Below are 23,233 nucleotides of genomic sequence, written 5' to 3'. Positions count from 1 at the left end.
GAACGTCCAGGTAGTCTACCCTTCCAGCTCAGAAAGGGTCAGAAGTTTAGTATTAGATGTTGGTGTCCTGAGAATGCAAGATAACACTGTTAATTCAAATTAATCAAATGCTAATAAGAGAAGTTGTAACTAAAAGGAAGATATGAAGTGGTACCCAATACTTTAGTGGTCCTTAACCACCAAGCTGTGGATCCGTGGATCAATTGGTACCAGGCCGCACAAGAAATCCATAATTATTTTCATTTTATTAATTATCTGAGTCTGAACAATGTTTATTTTGGAAAAAAAAAATGAAGTTATTCTCTCGCTTATGTTACGTCCCTGATGGTAAGTGTCTAGGAGTGGGAGTAACAGTGAAAAGTTTTAAAAAAAATGTTGGTTGGGGTGAGTGTGGGTCAGTCCCCTGCCTTCACGACAACACACCAAATTCAAGTTAAATAATTTATTAACAAATGTACAATAGGAAAACAAAACTGGTAAGCAAAAATAGACTTCAGGAGGGGGAAAGGCCAAAACAACAAACAAAAGTACACTCTAGCTAGTTAGGGAGTAAAACTGTCTAAACTGACAAAGTAAAATTAAATCAACAACAGAAATGTACACTAACTCCCTAACTAAACATAAACAAGAGAAAAAGGGTTTCAGAAATAAAATGGCACCCACCTCCCTACGGCTTCCAAACACAAAGTTAGTTTTCATAAACAAAGCTCAAATGGCTTCAGAGGCTTTAACAACAGATTTTAACTTCAACAAGTTAAACACAACAGCACCAATAGTTTCTCACAATAGCTCAACCAGGCAGGAGAGAGACCACACTCTGGAAGCAAGCTTCAATGTGGCTTGCAACTGGCAGGCTTTTAAGCTTGCCGGGCAACGAGTAGCAGGTGCAAGCAATCAACTTCCTCTCCTCCACACCTAGCTGAGAAACAAGTTGCAGGAACGGAGAGGGAGGGAGAGAGAGAGAGAGAGAGAGAAACCAAAACACAATAATACATTCAAAACACAATGGAATGTAACACCCCCACCCATAAGTTTTCAAGTTAACCAATCTTGAAAAAAACACTATACAAACCAAAATTTACTCATTTTTCCTTTTCCTTTCTACTCTACAGCATGGGGAATTCTCGAAAGGGCATCAGCTACGACATTTTCAGAACCTTTACGGTACTGGATAGTCAGGTTATATTCCTGAATAATAAGGGACCACCTCATTAGACGCTGATTTGAATTTCTCATTCTGTGCAGAAAGACAAGGGGATTGTGGTCTGTATACACAGTGACACAACTACTACCTCCAAGGTACACTTCAAAGTGTTGCAAAGCCAACACCAGGGCTAAGGCCTCCTTCTCAATCGTACTGTACTTTTGCTGGGCACTGGTAAATTTTTTTGAAAAGAAAGATACTGGATGTTCTACACCATTAACATCTTGCAGTAACACAGCTCCAGCACCTGAGGAACTGGCATCTACTTGCAGTAGGAATGGAAGGTCAAAACAAGGGGCAGAGAGTACGGGTGCACTACTTAAGAGGTCTTTGGCAGCTTTAAAGGCAGAGTCACATTCAGGGGACCATACAAACTTTCGGGCAGTGCTGAGCAAGTCTGTTAAAGGGGTTACTATGGTAGCAAAGTTTTGACAGAAGCTCCTATAGTAGCCCACCATTCCAAGGAAACGTCTCAGCTCTCTTTTGTTGCAGGGAATGGGAAACTTCAAAATAGCTTCAACTTTCGCCTCAACAGGCTTCACTTGACCCTGACCTACTTTTTTACCTAGGTAAGTTACTACTGCTTTGGCAAACTCACACTTCTTAAGGTTAAGTGTTAGAGAAGCACTAGCCAGTTGTTTGAAGACTTGATCAAGAATACTCAGATGTTCTTCCCAACTGTGAGTGTAAACCACTACATCATCTAGGTAAGCTTCACAGTTAGGGATTCCTGACAACACTTTTTGCATTAACCTTTGGAAGGTTGCAGGAGCATTGCGCATCCCGAAGGCCATTACAGAGTACTGCAGCAGGTTATCAGGGGTCACAAAGGCTGAAATTTCAGATGCACGGTGACTTAGTGGCACTTGATAATATCCTTTTAGAAGATCAAGTTTTGTAATGAAATGGGCACTACCTATTCTGTCCACACAATCTTCCATTCGGGGCAAAGGAAAGGAATCAGGCTTGGTCACACTATTTACTTTGCGGTAGTCAGTGCAGAAACGGAAGGTTGAATCTTGCTTGGGCACCAACAAACATGGGGAGCTCCAAGGGCTCTGGCTTGGTGTGGCAAGACCATGTTGGAGGAGATATTCAACTTCCTGCTTCATTATCTCTCGCTTTTGGGGATTTACACGGTAAGGGTGTTGTTTGATAGGAGGAGAGTTTCCTACATCTATGTCATGTGTGATCATAGAGGTTCTGCCAGGGACATCAGAGAAAAGCATGGGATATTTATTAAACAATTGGGCAAGAGATTGCTTCTGATCTTCGGGCAAGTATGCAAGGTAGTTATCAAGCTGACTTAATATCGTAGAATTTTGAAAGTGTGCAGGTATCACTTCATCTTCATCAGAACCATCCACAATAGAACTGAGAACAACAGTCTTCACCTCAACAGGTCGGGCTGCCTCAACTTCATTGGCTGCTGAATCTGGTGTCTTATTTTCACTCACATAAGACTTTAACATATTTATGTGACAAACTCTGCTTTTTCTTCTGCGGTCAGGAGTAGAAATTACATAATTTGTCTCACTCAACTTCTTTTCAATGCAATAGGGGCCAGCAAATCTAGCATGGAGTGCAGAGGATGGAACAGGGAGTAGAACAAGCACTTGATCACCAGGCTGAAAACTGCGTTTAACTGATTTCTTATCAAATCTTGACTTCATCTTCGACTGGACACACACAATATGGGCCTTAGCAATGTCACAGGCACTATGCAGTCGTTCACGGAAGTTACTGACATAGTCCAACAGGTTGACGGCAGATGTTTCTTTAGACAGCAGTTGTTCCTGGAGGAGTTTTAGGGGTCCACGAACAGTGTGGCCAAAAACAAGTTCAGATGGGCTGAATCCTAATGATTCTTGGACCGTTTCTCGGACAGCAAACAATAGCAAAGGCAGACCTTCCACCCAGTCTTTTCCAGTACTCACACAAAATGTCCGGAGCATGGTCTTGAGAGTCTGATGAAACCGTTCTAGCGCCCCCTGCGATTCTGGGTGGTAGGCGCTTGACATCTGATGAGACACTCCCAACTCCTTTAAAACCTGTGCAAACAGCTTTGATGTAAAGTTAGAACCTTGATCAGTTTGGATGACCTTTGGAAGGCCAAATGTGGAGCAGAATTTGATAATCTCTTTGACTATTACACTAGCTCGCAGAGATCGCAGTGGAAACGCTTCTGGAAATCTTGTAGCAGCACACATTAAAGTTAGTATGTACTGATGACCAGATTTTGATTTTGGAAGGGGCCCAACACAGTCCAAGATCAAGCGTTCAAATGGTTCATTTATAACTGGTATAGGTTGAAGAGGGGCAGTGGGAACAGTCTGATTAGGCTTACCAGAGAGTTGACAGTCATGGCAAGCTCTGCAATAACTCACAACACTGTTTTTCAATCCAGGCCAGAAGAAGTATTTCAAGATTCTCTTGTAAGTCTTAGTGATACCAAGGTGACCAGCCAAAGGATGCTCATGCGCCAGCTTCAGGACCTGGGGACGGTAAGCAGAAGGTAACACAACTTGATGTACAGCTAACACATCTCCATTTACTTGTGGTTTCCATCGTCGCATGAGTATACCATCCTCCCAGTAGTAAGTAACTGGTCCACTCAGATTTTTAGCTTTTTCAAAGCTGACAGAAGCATCCAGAGACAACAATAGGGAAGGATCAGCTTTCTGAGCAGCAGCAAGGTCCTCCTTTCCAACTTTTAAAAGAGTTGCAGCTGAATCAGAATCACTCCTTTCACAAGGGGAAGAAATCTCAGGGTTAATGAAGAGTGTACACTCAGACATGCCAGACACAGGATTCATAAAGGAGTCACTGAGGTTCACAACATCGTCCAACTTTCGGGATTGTGCTCTAGTAACAGCACAGGCAGGAAAAACAGCAGGAAAATGAGCAGCAACAACATCTGGCTGTACAGTCACCTCAGGCTTATCCAACACAATAGGACAAGGAAAAACTTTACCTCCAGCCAGGTCATTTCCCAGGATGATGCTTACGCCCTCCACCGGCAGTTCACTCCGTACTCCAATTTGAGCTTGGCCTGTGACCAGATCTGATTTTAAAAAGACAGTATGCAAGGGTACTTTAATACAGCTCAGTTCTATTCCTCTGACTAGTACATCTGTGCCAGTGTATGTTTTGTCAGAGAAAGGTAACACTCCAGCTAAAATGAAAGACTGAGCAGCTCCCGTATCCCTCAGGATGGATACTGTTTGGCTTGGTGAGTCAGCTGAAAGAGACACAGAGCCAGTTATCAGGAAGGGTTTATATCCAGAATCCTGGAGTGGTTGAAATGAAGGGTCAGATACAGAACCAGCTTGAGCAAAAGCTACACTCTTTGACTTTGTAGAAGCAGACTTCTGTTTCCATGCTTTACAGTCAGATATTAGGTGACTAGAATCTAGGCAGTAAAAACAAACACGCTTACGGCTTGAATTATCCAGCATGGGTTTTACTTTCTCTGACTTCTCAGAGGAAAGAACGGGTGAGACTGCCTTTACCTGTTCATTTGCAAAACCTCGATGCCTGAATTGACGAGTACTTGAAAATACTGACCTATGGGTTAATGCAAACTCATCTGCTAATACTGCAGCTTCAGAGAGGGAATTTATTTTTTGCTCATTTAGGTGTATCACAATGTTCTCAGGAAGACAACTTTTAAACTCTTCAAGCAAGATGAGTTCCTGCAGTTGATCAAGAGAGTTAACCTTACTGGCCAGACACCATTTCTCAAAAAGGGTTCTCTTTTCCCGTGCAAACTCAACAAAGGTATGTTTGGCTGTTTTCGTTGTACCTTGAAAGCGCTGGCGATATGCTTCAGGCACAAGTTCATATGCACGTAAAACAGCAGCTTTTACAACATCATAATCCAAGGACTGTTCTATTGGAAGTGCAGCACATACTTCCTGAGCTTTACCCACAAAGTTACACTGGAGTAGTAAACCCCACATGTCCTTGGGCCAACCAAGTTTTTCAGCAATCCGCTCAAATGCAGTGAAATATGCATCTACCTCTGCTTCTCGAAAAGGGGGTACTAATTTAATATACTTTGCCACATCAAAGTTAACCCGAGCATCATTGGGAGAGCCAAAATTAACAGTACTACTCTGTGCAGGAACAGCAGTCAGGGGTGAGGAAGGTCTAGAACTTGGAGCTGACACAGGCTTGTTTAAATTAACAGTGCTACTCTGCGCAGGAAGAGCAGTCAGGGGTGAGGAAGGTCTAGAACTTGGAGCTGACACAGGCTTATAGCGTAGAGCTTCTGCCTCAAGTGACAAAGTCTTCAGCTTAATGTCTCTATCAGCTTGTACTTCAATCACACGAAGATGAACAAGTTCAGTTTCATGCTCTTGTTGTTTAATGGCTAACTCAAGCTCCTTTAGCTTTATCTCCAATAAAGGATCCATAATTGGCTCATTACCAATAGGAACAGCGTCAACATTAGTTTCAGCTATTTCAACTAATTCCTGCTCCTTTTTGACTCAACTGGTAGGATACCAGAATTAACCAACTCAGTATATAGCTCATCTTTTAAAACTGCTTTAGTAACATCCCTAGACACAGAGATTTTAAAGAACTCAGCAATTAACAGCAAATCCTTCTTACGACAACGATTGAAAACTTCTACAGTGGGAGCAAGACTAAACTCAATCAAATCAAACTCCATTTTACAAAGTACAACCTATCTGCCCCTTTCCAAAAAAAGAAAACAGCCACAACTACAATTAGACTAAGAAAAATCACTAATAAGTTACAAAACTTCCCCAAAATTCAAATTGTAGAATACAAAATTCTCAAAGTCAAATTTGAAAAGGTAACGTTTAACTTTGTTCAAATCCAATGGATGAGCCCCCAATTTTCACTGTTACGTCCCTGATGGTAAGTGTCTAGGAGTGGGAGTAACAGTGAAAAGTTTTTAAAAAAATGTTGGTTGGGGTGAGTGTGGGTCAGTCCCCTGCCTTCACGACAACACACCAAATTCAAGTTAAATAATTTATTAACAAATGTACAATAGGAAAACAAAACTGGGAAGCAAAAATAGACTTAAGGAGGGGGAAAGGCCAAAACAACAAACAAAAGTACACTCTAGCTAGTTAGGGAGTAAAACTGTCTAAACTGACAAAGTAAAATTAAATCAACAACAGAAATGTACACTAACTCCCTAACTAAACATAAACAAGAGAAAAAGGGTTTCAGAAATAAAATGGCACCCACCTCCCTACGGCTTCCAAACACAAAGTTAGTTTTCATAAACAAAGCTCAAATGGCTTCAGAGGCTTTAACAACAGATTTTAACTTCAACAAGTTAAACACAACAGTACCAATAGTTTCTCACAATAGCTCAACCAGGCAGGAGAGAGACCACACTCTGGAAGCAAGCTTCAATGTGGCTTGCAACTGGCAGGCTTTTAAGCTTGCCGGGCAACGAGTAGCAGGTGCAAGCAATCAACTTCCTCTCCTCCACACCTAGCTGAGAAACAAGTTGCAGGAACGGAGAGGGAGGGAGAGAGAGAGAGAGAGAGAAACCAAAACACAATAATACATTCAAAACACAATGGAATGTAACACTTACATCTCAGTCTCTTGAATGCCCAAATTTAACCCACAAGCAGCAAAATGAGTAAAAAACTGACATTTTTGAAAAATTTCTTTGCTAAAGGGAAAAGGCCCAGTGAAGACCTACAAACTGCCAAGGAATGGATCCCATTGCAACTAATTTGTGAGCAAACCAGGTGAATCCACCATGCAAGAAGATCAACTGCTGGAGATTGTATGTGATCTATAAACACCACTGAACAGTTAGAAGAACAGTATATTTGTACAAAGAACAAATACTTTGGTACTGCACTTAAGTAGATTTTTTTATGGTATCAGTTTTACTTTAAGTAAAGCAGGTATCACTTTAGCCTACTGCTCGATTTATATTTTTGGACAACTTTTTACTTTTATTCCTTTTATTTACATACAAATATCTGTACTTTCCTCTTCTTACATGTTTAAACCACGCTCGTAACTTTCGTTTTCATGGGTTTGTGCGATCTCTATCTATCTATCTATCTATCTATCTATCTATCTATCTATCTATCTATCTATCTATCTATCTATCTATCTATCTATCTATCTATCTATCTATCTATCTATCTATCTATCTATCTATCTATCTACACTGTAAAAAATTGCTGTTAAAAAACGGTCAGATTCTACGGTAAAATAATGTTTTTTCTCTAAAACAGTAATATTCTGTTAAAAACAGTGCTTTCTGGGTAACATTTTTGTTTTCGAGAAAGTAACCAACTGCAGAAAACTGTGAGCTAACAGAGTTCAGATTCGATGTTTTGAAGTCTGTGTTTAAAATCACACTTTGTGTCCTTGTTCACTATTTCATACACTAGTTAACTAATATAGTTCACCTGACAGTTTTAATGAACACTAATGAGTGAATTCAGACACTGATGAACACCTGCTGTTAATAATCACAATTACTTAAGAAAATAAACAAGAAACACAAACAGTGACTTGAGTTACAACATTAAATAAAATCAAATAAAATAAAACAGCTTCAGTCTCAGCAGAGGATCATTAAACAACTCCACAAACAACATCAGACACACACTTATTCCTGACTGATTTGACTTCCATACTATTCTCATTGAGATCCAACAGAAATTAAGGTGTTTTTTGTGTCACCGTAATGGAGTGAGGGGCTGGTTTAGTTGGGCTCTTCACCCTTGAACTTATTAATTCAGACTCTCCAATTACTATAATAAATAGTTAACAAAATGCTTGTATTATAGCAATCAAGCTGGAAAGTCAATAAATAGAAAAATCTTTTTGTCTGAAATTAGTTCTGATAAATGTTTTGTTATAAATTTGGATGAAGGGCCACATGCAATAGATTTATGCTTAGTTGCAGGTATTAATTTAATTAATGAGAAGTGGAAACAGAAAAGATACCTCCATAATTACTTAACAGTTAAGAAATAACATACAAAAACAGTTCAGTTATGACAAATACACACTCAGACCTGATGAATCTGACCTTGTATCTCAACAATGGTAACATCTCAAATGTTTCATGCTGCAATGCATGCTGGGAGTGGCACTGTACAAATATCCCAGCATGCATTGCAGTATAAATAAATGTTGTATAATGGTCTAACAGTTTTCTTTATTTGTGTTTGATTCTGCTGTTGTTTATGTTTAGACTTTCAGTTGCCTGTTTGTGAGTTAAACTGTTAATTTTGTTAGTTGTCACCATTATTGAGGTTCATTATGCTGATTATTGATGTCTCTTTGAGTGCAATTTACACCATAGAGCAGTGTTATTGTCCAAGATATTCTTAAAAACTTCCAGAAATCATTGCCATATATAGACATATAATGTAAAACAATAGATTTAACATTGAATAGGAGCAGTAGATTTTCTTATAACTAAATGAGAACAGACTCTGCCATTTAATAGCAACATGAACATCACCAGATCTTATTTAGGTTTTTGGCTGGCTTGCCACAACAAAGGAGCTTTTTAAACAAAGTTCTTAACAATTGCAGCAGCCAAGATATATAAATGTTATAAATGACAGGCTAAGAGCCCAACTAAAGCAAACTCTGTTCTCCATGATGGTGACGTAAAACTTTAACTTTTTCTCAAGAAGAACTTTAGTAGATGTTATACAAAAATACATATATTAAGTAATAAGTGTAGCTGGTGATGATGTTTGTAGAGTTGTTTAATCATCCGCTGATCATTTAAATGATTTAATCATTTGTTGTTCTTCAGGTTATTTCATTATAAAGCTGTGACTAAAGTTTTGTATGTTCTGTTCTTGTTTTTTCCCTTCAGTATTTCTTCATTTGTTCATTGTTAATCCTCAATTATCATTTAATTAGTCAGTTAATTAATGAATTTACTTCAGCTTTGCTACATGTTTCTTGAACACTCAGTAGTGTGGACACTTCAATAAAAACTGAAGTATATGCTCTGGGGTTTAAAGGGTTAAAGGTGTGAGAGGTAAAAACACAGTGTAAAAATGTATTTTAACATTAATATACTGTTAATTTACACTAAGGAAATAGACTGTAAAAAAACAGTAGATTGCTGGCAACCACAGCTGCCAGTAGATTACTGTTAAATCAAGGAAAAAACAGTATTTTACTGTAAAACCTGAAGCAAATTTCTTCTGTGTGTCACCGTTGTGGAGGAGAGTAGAGCCAGTGTATGAGTTAAAGATGAACAATGAACTGCTGATGTTATTCTGCATGTTTCTCTATTTAAAGAGAGCGGCTGTTTAGTTGCTGATGCAGTCAGAATCTCTCTGGTGATTCCAGATTTACATGTATGTGTGCTGTTGTGAAATTTAAGACATTAGAGTTAAACCGAACTTTTCTAATTAACTAAAATAAATTATCATTATAAGTATGCTTCTAAGCATATATAGCACAATACTTCATAAACTCATTCAGCAGTTGACCAAGTTGAGGCAGTTGCGTTCAGTGAGCAAAATGAGTTCACTTGAGTATTGTGTAAATCAATGTAGTCCATGTATTTTTACAGCAACATACTGTAAAATAACAGTACATTGCTGGCAACTGCAGCTGCCAGTATTTTACTGTTTTTTAACGGGACAATTTTTAACAGTGTATCTGTCTATCTGTCTGTCTGTCTGTCTATCTGTCTGTCTGTCTGTCTATCTGTCTGTCTGTCTGTCTGTCTGTCTGTCTGTCTATCTATCTATCTGTAGTAATCGCGCGCCTGCGTGCTGCAGTGCACAGCTTTTTCACCCAAAGCTTACCATGAGAAAGGCAAGGATAACCACACAGATGAAACACAGGGATGAGTCGCAAATTTAACATGATGTGCCCTGTTTACACTGTAATAAGACACATTTTGCTAGATTGGATCATAGATATGACACATTCCAGGTCAAAAATTTGCCATTAAAATGTTTAAGGTAGTAGTCTTAATGTTTAAAGTTATATGATAATTATTTATCTTAGCACAAGAAAAAAAGTTTTAGTCAGAATTTCATGTAATTTCATTAAGACATTATTTATAATGTTTATAGAGATAAAATAGTTTTTAGAGTGCATGAACATGAATGGCTGCTGTGGTTTTTGATCTAACAGCCACAAAATTACATGCTGAACGCTGTGAGTTTGCGTCAAAAATTAAAATTAAAATTAAAATTTGAAATGTAAGTTATTTTATATTACTGTATCAATATCAATACCTATCATCACTCACTATCCTTCAGCTTAGTCCCTGATTTTTATCTATTTAACTAAATAATGAACTATTATTTTAAAAAATGTACCTGCACTTTCTTTGTACTTGGAATAAGATGGAATGACAGTATTTTAGACATAGTTTAAGAAAATATTTTAGTTTATTACACGAATTTTTCCTTTCATTAGATTCCATATCACAAAGCTCCCTCTTGTGGTTTAAACGATCTTCACAGCAGTCACTAAAGTAACGTCAATTGACAATGGGCCTTTCTGCCATGACAACCAAACGCAAATTACTGCAGTGTCTGGACTTCGCAAACACGGTGATAGTTTGATATTAATGTTGATAAAGTATCGTAAGTAAGTCGTTGACAACGAATGGTTTAGTGTTCTGTAAATGCACTGATTGAAGAAAGTATCTTTCAAAACTATACAAATGGAAAACTTTAAGTTCCCCAGGTAAGTTGCTTATTTCCATTTACAATGGCTTTAAAACTACTGCTACTGCTAAAATAAACAAACACATACAAAACTACTTAATTATTGTGGTTAAACTGATTCACCCTGGTTGTGGGTTATCAGTACTAAAAACAAACTTTTAAAATTATATCGTATAAGCATCTAACAAGAAACAGTATTAGTTTTTTTTTCTGTAAGGCTATATCATTTTAATAAAAATCTATATTCCTTAAATAGATTATTTGCTTTATATTGATTAACTAAATATAATTTTCAGTCTCTGGCCAATGAATGGCTGTTCATTTCCATTTTATCATGTTTATTAAAGCGATGGTTAACAAAAGTTTTGTGATAATTTACTCAATTTTTTTTTTGTTGTTCATTTGATAATTTTTTTTTTCTCGCAAAAACTGTATTTCATGGTTAGTAATAAATTTTATGTCAACAGCTACTGGGCTACTTGAGCCCAATAATAAATAAATAAAACATTTGTACAGACAAAACAAAATTTATACGCTGTGGCTTGATGAAATAAAGTGAATGATCTGTCTGTGCAAGAAAGTGAGAACTCAATGTTATCACAATGTGAACACAATGTTCACAGTACATGTACAGTATGTGCTCACTTGCATCACAAATTTCTCCAAGAAGCTTGTGTTCCAGACTGCCACGATCATTAACACGATCAGGCCTGTTCGACTAGGATTCAAAAGAAATAATGTTCTAAATATTGTTCTGTTGGTGGTATAGTGGCTCTGTAGTTAGCACTGTCACCTCACAGCAGGAAGGTTGCTGGTTCGAGTCCCGGCTGAGCCAGTTGCCATTTCTGTGTGGAGTTTGCATGTTTGCTTGGGTTTCTTTTGGGTGCTCATCACAGTTCAAAGATGTGATATAAATGAACTGGGTAAACAAAATTGGCCATATGTGTGTATGGGTGTTTTCCCACCACTGGGTTGCAGCTGGAAGAACATTCACTGCGTTAAACATATGTCGGAATTGTTGGCAGTTCATTCCATTGTGGCAACCTCTGAAATATAGTCTAAGCCGAAGGAAAATTGTTTTAAAAATTAAGACAAGTAATTGTGTGGGTAGGTTATTAATTTTTACTTAAAATATATTGTCAGAGTTAAAAACAAAAATTAAATGAATAAATAAAATTAATTTAGGGTGAACTATACATTTAACACACATTAGCATGTGAAGTTTTTGTATTTATTTTTACTTTTCAGTGTAAACCTCAAACTTCGCAATGCTTTTTAAAAACATTTAGATAACCTTGTTAAGCCAGCATACAAGTTAATCTATTTTTATCTTTTTTGCCATCAGCTGCTTGAAAATGTTTTATAACTACACTAGTGTTGCAGGATATACCGATACCAATATGTATTGTGATCCCCTCTCTTTTGAACGATATGATTCCACACTTTTTTAGTACCTGTACTTTTGTCACAGCTGTTCTAAGTGCTTATGAAAAGGGGCAGTGCTGCTTCTACATCACATTGAGTGAGTGTTGAGCTGTGCTTTTCTTCTAAGACGCCCTCTCCGGTTTTCTATGCAGTGTCTCCCCCCACAGCTTGTGTACAGGGTTGATTCATGAAATGAAATATGGAATGACAGCCCATGTGCAAAACTCATACAACTGTGCTTAAAGCTTGGAGGAAGAATGCTAAATAAAGTCTTAAATATTAGTCACTGCACCTGCAAATCTTACTGAAGATGCACATGTGAGAGTGAGCCAGACGGCAGAAGACAATGCTGTGGAGTGAACTAAAAGTACTATATCAGCCTTGAGAAGGGTGGTCTGCTCCATAATTATGATAAATCACAAATGTATTTGGTCAAACAGTGTATTTATGCGGTTAATCACTCACTTTTTAAAATTGCATTATTGATAAAAAACACGTATGCTACTTAGTGTCAACAGGTTGAAAATGAAACGTCCAGGTTACGTACGTGACCCACGTTCCCCGAATAGGGAACAGAGACGTGTGTCTGTATAAACAGACTCTGGGAGTGCTTTAGACGACCAATCATTTCTGAAGGTATAAAAACGAGCCAATGAAATGCCAATTGAATTGCCAGAGCTTAGCTCCACAGCTGAATCTGATGAGCCAATTAGTGCTATATCAGTCGGCTGTGTGAGTTAGCTCATCAGATTGTTGCTTCAGACCCGATCTGAGACTGAAGAATCCTTCTGCTGAGCTGACTGCCAACATTGAAGAAAGCCTTACCTTCACCAGTGTGGGAGAAGACGTGTAAGCAGCGGTCGAGCTGGGTTTCCCGTCCCCTTGGCGTTTCGCTGGGGATCTGAAAGAGCAGTTTACTGAAAGAGCAGAATTCCCTAAGAGAGCACACGGTCGTACAGCGCGTCTTTTTAAAGATGTCGTTTCGACCGTGCGTTTCTGGATGCAATTGAATTGGTGGAGCTTAGCTTCACAGCTGAAACTGATGAGCCAATTAGGGCTATAACAGTCGGCTGTGTGAGTTAGCTCATCACAATTTTGCCTGCTGAAGAGCCGATCGCTCAGCTCCCAGCTGGAGACTCAGGTGCTGTGGCAGTGGAGACACATGTCTCTGTCCCCGTACGTAACCTGGACATTCCCCTTCATATGGGAACTTCTACGTGTGTCTGTATAAACAGACTTTGGGAGACTGTATGGAGGGCGCCACAGCAACCAAGCCCGTCACGCCCCTGATATGTAGTTTGCCAAGCCAAAGCGTGAGCGCACTGACATAACCAAGAGCGCAACCTTCCAACTTCCCCTAGGCCCAACATATTACCATTACATGGAAATAAATGTTTAATGTTTAATCGGGGGTCGTAAGTGTGATTTTATCTAGCTAATATAGACTAGGGATTTTTGGAAATACGACAGTACGTTGGGAAGTGTCAGTCCCCGCAGGGGGAGGACGCGACAGAGACCACCTGCTACCCAGAAGGGAAAACCTGATGGTAAGGAGGCATATGGACTAGGCCTAAGCTGTTTAGTGGTTTAGGGAAGACACGGAACCGACTGATAAGGGGGAACACACCCTGGTAATAATGCATATGGCATCACCAAATGGGGATGCACATAGCTGGCAACGATCCTCAATATGCGTGTAGACCAAATGGGCATACCAACCGCAAACTGAGCCATGCATTCGACTCCCCCGCTGAGTCGATGATGGGGGCATCGGAGGAACTCTCTAGGGTTCGCCTGAGAAGGGCAACTTACTAGTCCTGACCAGCATGTGTTTTCGCTCCAGCACCGGTAAAAAGCGGCGGAGAGCCAGATACACTGCCAACAGCTCCAGGCAGTTGATATGCCAATGCAGGCGGGGTCCGGACCACGAACCCGTGGCTGCATGCTCGTTGTACACGGCCCCCCAGCCTGTGCTGGAGGCTCATGTCGTTAAAACAAATTGCCTGGACACTAGCCCTAGGGGCACTCCTGCTCGTAGAAAAACCAGATCCGTCCAGGGGCTGAGGGTGCGGAAACACAGCAGAGTGACGCGCACCATGCCCGTCTGGGGACACGATTGCAAAGCCAACGGCGAAGTGGTCTCATATGAAGCAAACCGAGCTGCGTGACCGCGGCTGCGGATGCCGTATGCCCCAGGAGCCTCTAAAAACATTTCAGTGGGACCACTATCTTTCTGTGGAGCTTCGTTACACAGGAAAGCATCAGCCTGGTGCATTCCTCGGAAAGGCGCGCAACCATAGCTACCGAATCCAGCTCCAGCCCGAGATAAGAGATCCTCTGCACAGGGCAAAGTTTGCTTTTCTCTCGGTTGACTTGAAACCCCAACTGGTCGAGGTGCTGAAGCACTTTGTATCTGTGCATAATCAGCTGATCGCGGAACGAGGCTAGAAAGAGCCAATCGTCACGATAGTTGAGTATGCGGATGCCCGCAAGGCGCAGGGGCGCTAGGACACCCTCCGCAAGCTTGGTAAAAACCCGCGGAGACAAAGAGAGCCCAGAGGGGAGGACTTTGTATTGCCACGCTCATCTTTCGAACGCGAACCGAAGAAAAGGGCGGTGGCGTGGAAGAATGTAGACGTGAAAACTTGCACCCTTTAGGTCTATGGCTGCAAACCAATCCTTTGGACGGACACTCTGAATGAAGTGTTTCTGCGTGAGCATTCTGAAAGGCAATTTGTATAAATTACAGTTCAGTCTGCGCAGACTTAGGATTGGCCTTTACCCCCCGATCTTTTTGGGCACGATGAAATACGGGCTGTAAAACCCGGACCTCATCTCGGCTGAAGGGACCTGCTCGATTGCATTCTTCACCAGGAGGACAGCAATCTCCTCTCGCAAGACAGGGGTGCTCTCGGGGATCACCCTCATGAAAAGGACACCTGTAAACTTGGGTGGGCGAATAGCGAACTGAATCGCATAGCCGAAAGCGAGCTTTTTCAACGTCACTCATATCAGCCAAGCTCAGCCAAAGGTGGCGTTTCTGGACCACTAATGTGGCCATCGTCTTCCCCAGGGCACAAGCAGCCGAACACGGGCCTGACCCGCAGCAGTGTAGGCTCTGGCCATGAGAGACTCAGATAACCTGTACGCCTTGAAAGGGAGTTTGGGCGAATCTCCACGAGTGAAACGGCTAGCACGCTCCGCCCGGGGAATCGCCTCATATCCCCTGGCCGCTCCATCATAGAGGGAGGTGAGAGCGGGAGCGCACGAGGACAGGGCAGAAAAAGGTGCCCTCCATACCTGCGTGAGCTCTCTGTGTACCTCCGGGAAGAAGTGGACGGGGGGTCTTAAAAGCTTCGCCTTCACCCCCACGTCCAGCCCCAAAGCCGAAGCAACCCGGGATAACACAGCTAACATGTCCAGTTCCAGATCCGTAACCATACTGACAACCCCCGAGGGTGGCAGGGGGTCCGGATCTTCCTCAGAGGTCAACCTGCCCTCCGATGCAGCGATGGACGTCACGCCCCCAGTGTCATCTAATGCAAGCGCGGAGCCTGGAGCCAGCTCGGAGGATGGACCAGCACTCACACTCGAAGCAGAAACAGAGCGCACTGGAGTGGAGCGAAGGGTCCGCGGGCCCGAAGGTGACGGATTAGCCCCCACTGTAATCCTCAGGTCTGCCCGAGTTCTAATCGCTTGGCGGGGAGCAGCAGGGGTGACTTGCCCTAATAAAAGAGCTTGCCGCAACCTCAGTTGCGCAACAGTCAAGCCATCGCAATGCGGGCAAGAACTGTCCGCAAGCACTGCATCAACACGTTGGACCCCCAAGCAATATTGGAGTACTCCAATACTCATGCCTGTCATCTGGGGCAAGAAAACTACTGCATCCAGAAACGCACGGTCGAAACGACATCTTTAAAAAGACGCGCTGTACGACCGTGTGCTCTCTTAGGGAATTCTGCTCTTTCAGTAAACTGCTCTTTCAGATCCCCAGCGAAACGCCAAGGGGACGGGAAACCCAGCTCGACCGCTGCTTACACGTCTTCTCCCACACTGGTGAAGGTAAGGCTTTCTTCAATGTTGGAAGTCAGCTCAGCAGAAGGGTTCTTCAGTCTCAGATCGGGTCTGAAGCAACAATCTGATGAGCTAACTCACACAGCCGACTGATATAGCACTAATTGGCTCATCAGATTCAGCTGTGGAGCTAAGCTCTGCCAATTCAATTGGCATTTCATTGGCCCGTTTTTATATCTTCAGAAATGATTGGTCGTCTAAAGCATTCCAAAGTCTGTTTATACAGATACACGTAGAAGTTCCCTTATGAAGGGGAACTACATTTACCAAAGTTCAAACTTAAGGCAGTCAAGGCAAAAAGTAAAAAAGAAGCAGCTGATTGCTCTGTCCTAGAAATGTGAGATAAGCAAATCACATATTTAAATGATCTAAAATATGTTATCAGTTTGTTTCCATTTCATAGAAAAAAATGTCATAATTGTACGCAACATAAATTCCAAAATATTGTGAAAATATATGTGTAGTAATGACCCTTAAATTTCCCAAAATATATGTGGTCTTTATATTTTTATAAGGTATTCATTTAATAATTTGTAGCATCTAAGACTAAAATTGTAATATGGTGTGACACAAAATTTGTTTTATATAAAATAAAAATAGATACAGAGGGACAACATAAAGGTATATATTTTTTAAAATACCCATTTTTATTGGTGTATGACATGGACAGTTAATATATACAGTTGAAGTCAGAATTATTAGCCCCCCTTGGATTTTTTTTTCTTTTTTAAATATCTAGAAAAATATCTAGAAAAATATTATTTACTGTCATCATGGCAAAGATAAAATAAATCAGTTATTAGAAAAGAGTTAATACAACTATTATGTTTGGAAAGGTGTTGAAAAAACTTCCCTGTTTAACAGAAATTAGGGAACAATAAACAGGGGGTCTAATAATTCAAGAGGGCTAATAATTGTAACTTTAACTGTAAATATGTAATTAATTATATTTTATTATGACAGGATCACTGTATCTTGAACACACTAAAAAGTTATGTGCTCTTCTGTTTATAGTGTATTGTATAGTGTATTGTTCTGTTTATAGTGTATTGTACAAATCTGCAACATATACGTATATTGAAGTCAAATTTTGGGATCATATCAACCCCACAATACACCCTTTAAAGGGGGGCTCCAGAATATAAATTTTGTGTAAACAGTCAATGTCTTATCTGACAATTGTCTGTAACAAGTGAAAATGGAGTGCGGCTCCTTTAAGAGAGTGTGTGTGTGTGTGTGTGCCATTGTGAGTGTGTTAATGTGTGTGCGTGTGTTAGTGCTGCACGATTCTGACTAAAATGAGAATCGCTATTTTTTTGCTTAAAATAAGGATTATTGTTTTTTCCTCTATCATATGGTAGAACAACAATATTAATATTATGTGTAGGTCTACTGGTTTTTATAAATAATTCTATTCTACTTATAATAATTCTGATGTTGAAATATGTTTGAGATATATGCTTGCAATCTGCCATAGAGAACATTATTAGACCATTTAATTCAATGGTAAAATCAACTGTGTGTTCACCATGAAAGAAAAAACATTATCAAATGCTTGTCGCTATTATAACTCTAAAATGGGATGTAATCATTTAAATGATGTGCACGCTTTCGATTTCATTTTCACTGCTAAGTGCTGTTCATACTTCGCGCGCGGCTCTCAAACGATCACTCTGTGCCAAAAACTGAATATTATTTACAACTGTATTACCTATTATTCATAGCATATGCAGGTTCTGTTCACTAAAGTAGAAGCGCGCACATCTACAGGGTGCGCGCCCGCAGTCAGCAGCTCACGTCACATGTGATTTCCCAGCCATGAATACAGCATTATATGAAGACAAAAATGAAATGTTGAATTATACCTTATAAATACAGTATGTGACTCTTTTAACATCATTTAGAGGTGTCCACGTCCTGAGTAACGTGTGTGAAACAATAAAAAGACTCGTGCAGCCACCTTTGCATCTTCCCTGAACTTGAAAATAGTGTCGTGTCTCAGAGTTCACAGCATCTGCTTGTAGCTGCTCCATCTTTGAGGAGATTTTAACCGAATCCAACACTGAACTGGGAGAGATTCTGGAGCTGTGTTTTGTCAAATCATGCTTGCTATGTGTTTTATAGTTCTCTGGAACATAATACTGAACTGGAAGCACTTTCCTCTTTGTGTCATGGCCCAAATTCAGAGATGCAGTTTATGTTCACACACCTACATTACACATCAACTAAAGTTTAAAATATGATATGTAGTGGACCACCCCTTTAAAACATTGGAATTTTGTTTTATGCATCATTAATAACCATGTTAACTACATCTTGACTGTGTTTTCAGGTTTAGGGAACATCATAAGCCTAAATACATCAGGGATCTAAAACAAAAGCAACAGTTATCTGGATCATTAGACAGTCACAGATGGTGTTTTCTGTCACCAGGCCTGGATGATTTTAGAGATCATTACCCGACAGTCTATAAAGTGCCATTTACCCAGTGTAAATGTGCTCTGTCCCCTGTGGTCTTCGGTCTGCTGAATCATGCTTGTTCAGTGAAGCTCCAGCGAAAGAAACTGAGTAAAAATCAAGTGTGTTACTCAAAGCAAAATCTCCAGAGTCAGACTCAGCGTGAGTTCATCGATGCCGTCGAGCACAAACTCAAGCAACACCCACTGGCTCTGTATCCACACCTGGAGAGTGGGATGATACCAGAGGTAACCACATTCAACTCTAGTCTATATGACCAAATTATTTACCTCATGTAAATAACTTTAAGCCATAGGAAAGTTGCTGTTTTTAATTTTATTAATACATTGAATACATTATTATTGTTTATTAATTGGTAACTGGTCCGATAATTCTGACTCTAACTAACTATATATATATATATATATATATATATATATATATATATATATATATATATATATATATATATATATATATATGTAAGGTCCACCCAGTTGGCCCAATGCCGGTGTCCACTGGTGGATGAAGGTTCACTGCATGTTCGGTCTTTCCAGTGCACAATGTTGATTTATATTAAACTTAACTCATATCTGACTCCAATTTTAGTATGAGGTGGTTTAGAATATTAATATATTTATCCTCGTTTTATCTGACTCCAATCATAAAACATTAAGAAGATTATATCAATATGTAATTTAGATAAATGTTTGAACCGTTTGTCTTCACTAGTAACTATTACATCCGTTCATTCGGGTGCTCATGTCGCTCAGAGAAATCGCCTCGGCCGAAGGCGTCCCTCACGGTCACACTACGGTCAGTCTTGAATATTAAACAGAGGTAAATTGACTAATACTTTAGATGGCCGCTACCAGCGCGCTCGTTCTAAAATACTTTAGTTAGTCCCGCTTAGATGTACACCTTTGAGTTAAGACAATCATCATTTCTAATTAGAGGTTAGGGCATTAATATAAATGTACCCGACTACTGGACTCTATAGTAACTTTGGTTTTCACCAAGCCCATGGTTTCCCATATGAACTTAATTTAGAATGATATTACCTTCAAACAAAGGTCGGGTACCCAATCTAGGTTAGTCGTGCAACACCTTGTTGACCTAGATGGAAGTTATCGCCCTTTCCACCTAAGTACACATGAATCAATATCAAGAGTCAGCCGGATCGCTAAAACACAATTAGTGTGCCAATGCTCCATCTCAATTGGATTTTAGTCCGTCTACTGACCTGACGCAAGACGTGCGGAAACAAGGATACAGCGTAATCTACTTGAATTAATAATTACAGAGTGAGCAAAATATGGTCAAACATTACAATTTATTAGTCAGGTAAATGTATTATGCCAATTCAATCAGTCAATTCATAAATGATTAATACAAAACATCAAATTATCAAAGATAAGTCCAAGATGAAAAAGATGCATTCCTGACTTCGTAATATACATAACATGGGGCAGACCCCATGTTATGGGCTGATCTGGTTAGGCAGAATCGCCCTGAGCTTTTCTTAGCCCTTACCTTAAATAATCCAAGAATTCCCTCAAGGAAGGGGGTGTGAATGTATAACAAAAGGCATTCACACTTAGTGTCACACCCCTCACAGTGGTTCAAAAGATGCCTGAAGTTATATATTTATTGTTCTGATTATGTCTATTTCTGAGAGGATGAGACCATTGTACCAATCGCACTGAGACATTTCAAATGATATCAAACATGATAGTTAAAGTCAGTTTGGTTAATTCTAGAACATTCAAACATTGAAATGACCATATGTGTGAGTTGGGGGGATGAAGCAGACTCAGATGCAAATGCAGCAGGAACTGGTTTTTCCCGCATTCCCCTTGCTGAGTTGTGAAGTTACCAGTCTCTGTTTTCAGCTCATGTTTTGAATTGTCAAAGATATCAGAATATTTGCAATATTTCAATTCTTACAGATATATATATATATATATATATATATATATATATATATATATATATATATATATATATATATATATATATCATTCATTCATCTCTGGGAAACATCCACACACACACACACACACACACACACACACACACACACACACACACACTACGGACAATTTAGCCTACCCAATTCACCTGTACCTCATGTCTTTGGACTGGGGGAAACTGGAGCACCTGGAGGAAACCCATGCGTACGCAGGGAGAACATGCAAACTCCACACAGAAACGCCAACTGAGCCGAGGTTCGAACCAGCGACCCAGCGACATTCTTGCTGTGATATATATATATATAGTTAAAGTCAGAATTATTAGCCCCCTTTTATTTTTTTTTTCCCAAATGGTGTTTAACAGAGCAAGCAAATTTTCTAAGTATGTCTGATAATTTTTTCTTCTAAAGAAAGTCTTATTTGCTTTATTTCGGCTAGAATAAAAGCAGTTTTTAATTTTTTAAAAGCCACTTAAGGGAAAAAATTATTAGCCCCTTTAAGCTTTTTTTTTTTTTTTTTTTTTTATAGTCTACAGAACAAACCATCAATATTCAATTGCTTGACTAATTACCATATCCTCCCTAGTTAACCTAGTTAAGCCTTAAAATGCATTTTATGTCTTAAAAATATCTAGGCAAATAATATTTACTGTCATCATGGCAAAGATAAAATAAATCAGGATCAGAAAGTATAATAGAGAAAATTTACTCAAATCTTATTTCATTAGTTATTTGAACAGGTTTTGTCTGTCCTGGATCCTGATATGTGCATGAAGGGAGAGTTGTCCTTAACCAAGAAAACAGAGAAACATCTAGAAGAAAGGAGAGCAAAATGTGAAGTCTCAACTCAGGAGATTTTAAAACGATCCACCAGCATCAAGTGATTATCTTTTTCTTTTACTTTTTGGACCCATTTCTGCTATTGCTTCATCATATCATCTTTGTCTAAATGTGATTGGACAGACCCTAATGTTAAAAGTATAGTTGTAATTGTTTTTTAAATGATGTCGTCATTTACTCAAACATTTCAAGTTCCAAACTTGTTTGACTTTATCATGTATATATAAAAATCATGTATTTTGAAGAATACTGGAAATCAATGCATGCCCATAGAACATGCTTCACAACAATATCTTCTTGTGTGTTCATCATCAGAAAAAGGAAACTATACAGGTTTGAAAGCACCTGGGTGTCTGTACAGTAAATGATGAACTATCCTTTTAAAAATATTATTCCAATTTAAATATCAAAATTATTTTGGTTTGAGATTTATGCATATCATTTCTAATCCTCTTCTTTCACTATCCAAGATCCCCAAAGGATGAAAGTAAAGACACCAGAGCAAGAAATGCATATAAATGGCAGGAACTCAAAGAAATAGACAAAGAATATCAGACAGCAAATGCTAAACAATCACAAGAAGACAAGCAAATGTTTGTTAAGTTCTTCTGTGAATGGATTACTTCACTGGTAATATTTTTCTACAGTATGCATCAAAGTACACTGACCAGTTGCTGTTTGTAGCCTAAAAGGTTATTTCACCATCAGGGCGGTGAGACAAGTGATCTGAGAGAGTCAACCATCTTGAACCTTTTTAAGAGTGACTATGAGAAGAAAACCACCTTGACTTTACCCATTAACAAAATTGCTCACCAACCTTCAGGAAAGTGCCACAGTTCTGTAAAAGAACACTTTAAAGACCACTGCGTCAAAGAGCTGACAGAGGTTGGGAAAACTCGCTCTTAGTATTACAATGTTTTGTTACTGTTTACACAAAAACAATATTATGTACATTAAGTCTTTTTGATGTTTCATTACAGGCCTATAAACCCAAAATACTAAAGACTGCTTATGATTCTCCAAAAGCTCTGGCAGATGTCAAAAGGAATCTACACTTTGAGCCAAGCAAGCAGGTGAACTTTGCAACATATACCAAATGAGACAGCTGATGATGACGCAAACTAGTCTGATCTCTGTTTAGTTTTCATTCTATTGACATTTTGCTTTTGTCATCTAGAACAAGGAGCTGAAGCAGATTCATGGCATTCATGCATTCAGAGAGTTTATTATCAACAAAGGAGTGAGAATGCCAAGGGTAATATCAGATAACATTGGATCTCCATATTCCTCTTAAAAAGAGCTGGTCCATGATCCATGAAGATTAAATATTTGCATATTACTAATTAAATACTTTATCAACACTTACAGAAATAATGATATGTATCCATGTTCAGTGCTCCTTTTTTTCTGAAGAGGAACATACAATGATTAGAGGTTACACATAGTCAAAATTTAAATGAATAGACATGCATTAAACTCTCTATATCATGTTTCATTGTGTTGTTTAATTGTACATCACTTCACACATAAAAAGTTTTAGCAGATAGATGCAGTTACGCAAACTACAGTTTTATTTTTTAA

General features: G+C 39.3%; 1 protein-coding gene and 1 long non-coding RNA gene across 4 annotated transcripts in view; one reads left to right on the top strand and one right to left on the bottom strand.

Annotated features, from left to right (window-relative positions):
• LOC147844398 (uncharacterized) overlaps positions 1-23,233 on the bottom strand; it is an 80,910-nt gene that overhangs the window by 22,328 nt on the left and 35,349 nt on the right. Inside the window, exons 3-4 of one of the 2 annotated variants that reach the window (XR_015491801.1) lie at positions 8,341-9,859; positions 7,858-8,294 (exon numbers count right to left, since the gene is read on the bottom strand). This is a non-coding gene — a long non-coding RNA (uncharacterized LOC147844398). Of the gene's footprint in view, positions 1-7,604; positions 8,295-8,340; positions 9,860-23,233 lie in introns of those variants that run through there. The other variant, XR_015491800.1, reaches the window with a different exon arrangement.
• Positions 10,698-23,145, top strand: fam47e (family with sequence similarity 47 member E). 2 transcript variants are annotated; one of them, XM_087252814.1, is made up of 7 exons: positions 10,698-10,903; positions 18,817-19,088; positions 21,541-21,692; positions 22,123-22,282; positions 22,361-22,537; positions 22,633-22,725; positions 22,830-23,145. In XM_087252814.1, the coding sequence occupies exons 2-7, from the start codon at positions 19,077-19,079 to the stop codon at positions 22,944-22,946; spliced, it is 711 nt and encodes a 236-aa protein (XP_087108940.1). In that variant the 5' UTR covers positions 10,698-10,903; positions 18,817-19,076; the 3' UTR covers positions 22,947-23,145.

Source organism: Danio rerio, chromosome 5 (genome assembly GCF_052040795.2).
Source record: "Danio rerio strain M-AB ecotype USA chromosome 5, GRCz13ab, whole genome shotgun sequence".
In the NCBI taxonomy this organism is placed as follows: Eukaryota; Metazoa; Chordata; class Actinopteri; order Cypriniformes; family Danionidae; genus Danio; species Danio rerio.
Note: the sequence above shows the minus strand (reverse complement) of the source record. Positions and strands in the feature narration are given on the sequence as shown.